At 44.1% G+C, this 4,287-nt stretch overlaps 1 protein-coding gene across 1 annotated transcript; it reads right to left on the bottom strand.

Moving 5' to 3' along the window:
• Window positions 1–2,268: 2,268 nt before the first annotated feature.
• LOC102878705 (putative olfactory receptor 52P1) lies at window positions 2,269–3,216 on the bottom strand. Its single transcript, XM_006905820.1, has one exon. It carries the CDS (start codon window positions 3,214–3,216, stop codon window positions 2,269–2,271), a length of 948 nt encoding a protein of 315 aa, XP_006905882.1.
• Between the last annotated feature and the right edge of the window lie 1,071 nt (window positions 3,217–4,287).

Here is a 4,287-nt window from a genome sequence, read left to right as displayed (position 1 = left end):
TATTTATTGGCCAATCTGAGGTGTCTGATTGCCTGGCAACCTGGTTTGTCTGTAGGCAAATTAAGGCTACTAATTTCATGTGTGCTGAGCTCTGCAGTGAAGGAAGTATTATGGGAACACGGAGAGTCTCTGAGGGTATATGGGGGGATTTTGCTGAAGTCTCATTTGAGTTATGACCAGGCATTTATCTTCCTGAATCACCATTATATTTCCAGCCCCTAGAATAGTGTTTTCATGTTGCATGTTCTCAGAAATGTCAGTGATGTTAGGAAAAGAATTATTCCCTTATACCAAGGTTAAAACCTATTAGATTTTTGGGCCTAGATTTATAGAAACTCAGCTGGTAAAGAGTGAAAAGCATAGAATTTAGAATGAGAAAGATCTGAGTTTGAATGGCTCTGACATTTATTTGCTTTCTTAGACAAGTTATTACCTTCCTAATCTTCTGTCTCTAACTTTGTAAATTGGGGGTAGTTTATATGCTCTTCATCAGATGGTTCTGAGAGTACAGTAAGACAATGCACCTCTTGGTGCACTGCAGAGTTAAAAGCTAATCAACCCTTTGCTGCCATTGGATAAAATTCTGGTGACTTAGGTCATCCTGAGCCTGCTAGAAGCCTTCTCCTATGTAAGCTCTTTTTTAGCTTATTAAAATGCTTTATCCAGGAGCCAAATATCTATCAAATACCTATCAATCTGCCTGCAGATTCTGAGCAGGGATGTCAGAACAGGAGACCCCTGAGAACTCTGGAATCTAATGGGTTTTCTAGTCACAGCCACCACTTTCATTTTTATAAACCTGCTCAAGAGGTCAAATTTCTCTTTTGTCTCCAAAGGAGGGGCCTGGTCTCTTTCCTGGATATTTGAGGCTTACTGGCAGCTCCATGTGGCCACTCCTAGGAAATAGAAGAAAAGACTAAGTATGTCAGACTTGATACTATCTAGCCTGAGACTTTGTTCCCACATCTTATACTCATGCATGGTTAAAGGCTTCTGAGACAGTGGCCTTTCCTACCTATATATAGGGGGAGTGAGATGAGGTAGGCTTTGGGACCTCATTTTCCCTGTGCAAGTTAGGTGTCCTTATTCAGTTCTCATGGTCCCTGCGCTTACCCAATCATATTAGTTTAATGTGATTTGTCTGCTGTCTCCTTATATGTAGGTCTCCTCTGAATAACAGTGAGCAGTCACAATGAGGAGGACTTTTAACTTAATCAACTCAATACCCTTCAATTTTAGCAATATATTTGGCCCATAGTCCTTGTTCAGTGAAAAGTTGAAAACTCTCATCTTCCAGAGAACTTTCCTTGATGGATTATACCTCTGTACAACAGACACAGTTTGCCCATCATTCTTTATTTGTTGTTGTCCCTATGGCCCATTGCTAAATGCTCTGACTCCATCTCTGTTAGTTTACAAACTGGCCCCTGTATATGAAGGATGGGTAGAGACTTAAAGAGGTAGACCACTCCAGATAGGTAGGTGGCAGTTTTAATAAGAAAACTCACATATGGGGCTTTTCTTGGGCAGCTGCAAGCTGAGTAGATCTCCATACTTATCCATCAGAATCTTAAAAGTTCTTATAGAGACTTTAACTGGGTTCAGTCACATATTCCATCCAAATGGTCTCAATGCCTTAGTTTTGAGAGAATATGTCCTTGGAACAGCTCCCACTATGGGAACAGTGGGCAGAGTGTTCTAAGGACAGGGGAGGAGGTGAGGAGCCTCTGATTGCCTGGGTCCTGCTTGAGAGTCAACTGTTGGTCACATCCTCTTGAGTACCTTCTTCAACAGTCTCTCTGCCTCTCTAATATTATGTGTGTGTGTGTGTGTGTGTGTGTGTATTTCTTCCATCAGACTTAGACCTCACTGAAGTAGATATCTATGTATCCTTATAATAGTATAAACACTTGACTGTGAACGAGAGATTTTTTTCTTGTCAGACCAGTAGTCATATATTTCTCATTTTATCAAGGTCTTTTGGAAGGTAGAGCCATGTCAGAACAGCAGAGTAGCATTCCCTGGGAGGTCATCATCATCTTGGTGACCATGTTTCCCATTAGACCGGAGCTCCCTGAGCTTTGTAACAATATCTACATCACAAATGGGAAACACCTGATAGTTCTTCCCCCATCAGATTTGTGCAACACCTCCTTATCAAAGTAAGGATACCATTGAGTGTGGGTTTCTTTCTCCCCACCATGCTGAGTGCCACCGACCTCTTAAACATAAGGGACAAGATTGGGTTCTAGATTGGGGTTGAAAACTTCATGACTGAGCAGTTCCCCGCTTCAGCAATTGGAGGGCCCCATCTCGGATCTGCTTGGTTTTCATGCCATAGATGATGGGGTTTAGCATGGGTGGCACAATGAGGTAGAGGTCAGCCAGGAGGATGTGGATGTGCCGGGGCACATGCTGGCCAAAACGCTGTGTATAGAATGAGAAAAGTCCTGGTGTGTAGAAGAGAAGGATGACACCGAGGTGGGAACCACAAGTGCCAAAGGTTTTAGCCCTTGCTTCCTTAGAGGAGAGGCCTAATACAGCCCGGAGGATGAGTGCATAGGAGACAGCAATGCAGATGGAATCAGTTCCCACCACCAGTGTGGCGGCAGTGATGCCATAGATATTGTTTGGCCGCGTGCTCCCACAAGCTAGCTTCACCACAGCCATGTGCTCACAGTAGGAGTGGGCCACGACTCGGCTACAGTAGCTCAGCCTTGCCAGTAGGCAGGTGAGTGGAGTCATGAGCCCTAAGCCACGAAGCACAGCAGCAGCCCCCAGCTTGCCCACAGCCTCTGGGGGAAGCAATGACCCATAGTGCAGTGGCCGGCAGATAGCCAAGTAGCGGTCAAAGGCCATTGCTAACAGGATACCGGATTCTACAGCTGAGAAGCCATGGATAAAGAACATCTGGGCAGCACAGGCTTCAAAGGCAATCTCAGCAGCATTTGCCCAAAAGAGTGCAAGGAGCTTGGGCACAGTAGAAGTACAGAGCACCAGGTCAATGATGGACAGCATGCACAGGAACAGGTACATGGGCTGGTGCAGTGCAGGCTCTGAATGCACTACCAGCAGCACCACCATGTTGCCAAGAACTGCCAGGGCATACATGGAGCAGAAGGGAAATGCAATCCAAAAATGAGATGCCTCCAGGCCAGGAATTCCCATGAGCAGAAAGGAGTTTGGATTCTGATGGCTGTGGTTTGTGAATTGCATGGCCAGGTCAAGGTCAGGTGGGTAGAAAAGACCTCATTGCCTTGCCCTGAGCTCTAGGAAGCCATGAGAGGTGGAGCCATTGAGATTCATTCTCATGCTGTGGCCAAAACTGAAATGGCTGAAGGAAATGAGTTAGACCTCATGAAAAACATCCAGGATGAGACTATTGAAGAACACTGGGAAATGATGCAAGGCAGGAGGTGAAGTTACAGAACCAGGTTTCAAGGAAGGTTTTTTCATTTGTGTCTGATTCAATGATGTCACAGCTGTAGAATCTTCTCTATGGTGCAGGTGAGTGACTATAGACTCTTAACAGCTATCTTCTCTCCTCCTGTGAATCCTCTTTTGCTTATACTCTACTCTTATTTTCTTCTGAATTATCTGTTTATGTAACATTATAAGGGTAACATAGTGATTGAAGCTCAGGTAGATTGGAGGGAAGACTCAAAAGAAGTTGCTTTTCAAGATGAGAAGATCAGAACTGAGGGGAAGAGAAGGGAAAGCAGGGAGATCTTGGATGGATTTGTCAAGCCATTCAGTTCATGTTTACTCACAGATGAGGCACAGAATCTGGGTTCTGGCCAGGAATAGCAAAGCACATGGTGAGAGGCTGAGACTCTTGCAGCCTGATATAGCCAGTACTAGGATCCTGTGATTGCCTTAGGTGTCTGGTATGGATGCTGGTGAAAACAGGTGAGATCATGCAGAATTGGTCAGTGGTAGGTATCAGGCTGATCTGGCCATAATATGTGATTTGATAAGGTTTTTGAGAGATGATTGCATACGAAGTGTAGTTTCTCATAAAAAAGGTACATGAAAGAAGGAGGAAATGAGAAGTGAATTTTAACCATTGGGAACACAAAATCATTCACTGTCAGCAAATGTGGACACTAGCTTTGGTCAAATGACAGTATGGAGCTTTCACATATTTCCACCCCATCTCTGTGCATTACCCACACTCTCTATATGCCTCAATCTTCCCTCACCTACATGTGCCTTCTCATTTTTCTCTTATCTATTAATAACTGAGAATTTGAGAAAGAGGGGAGATTAAATAAAAAAGTTAGGAAA

Source organism: Pteropus alecto, unplaced genomic scaffold (assembly GCF_000325575.1).
Source record: "Pteropus alecto unplaced genomic scaffold, ASM32557v1 scaffold1001, whole genome shotgun sequence".
Classification (NCBI taxonomy): Eukaryota; Metazoa; Chordata; class Mammalia; order Chiroptera; family Pteropodidae; genus Pteropus; species Pteropus alecto.
Note: the sequence above shows the minus strand (reverse complement) of the source record. Positions and strands in the feature narration are given on the sequence as shown.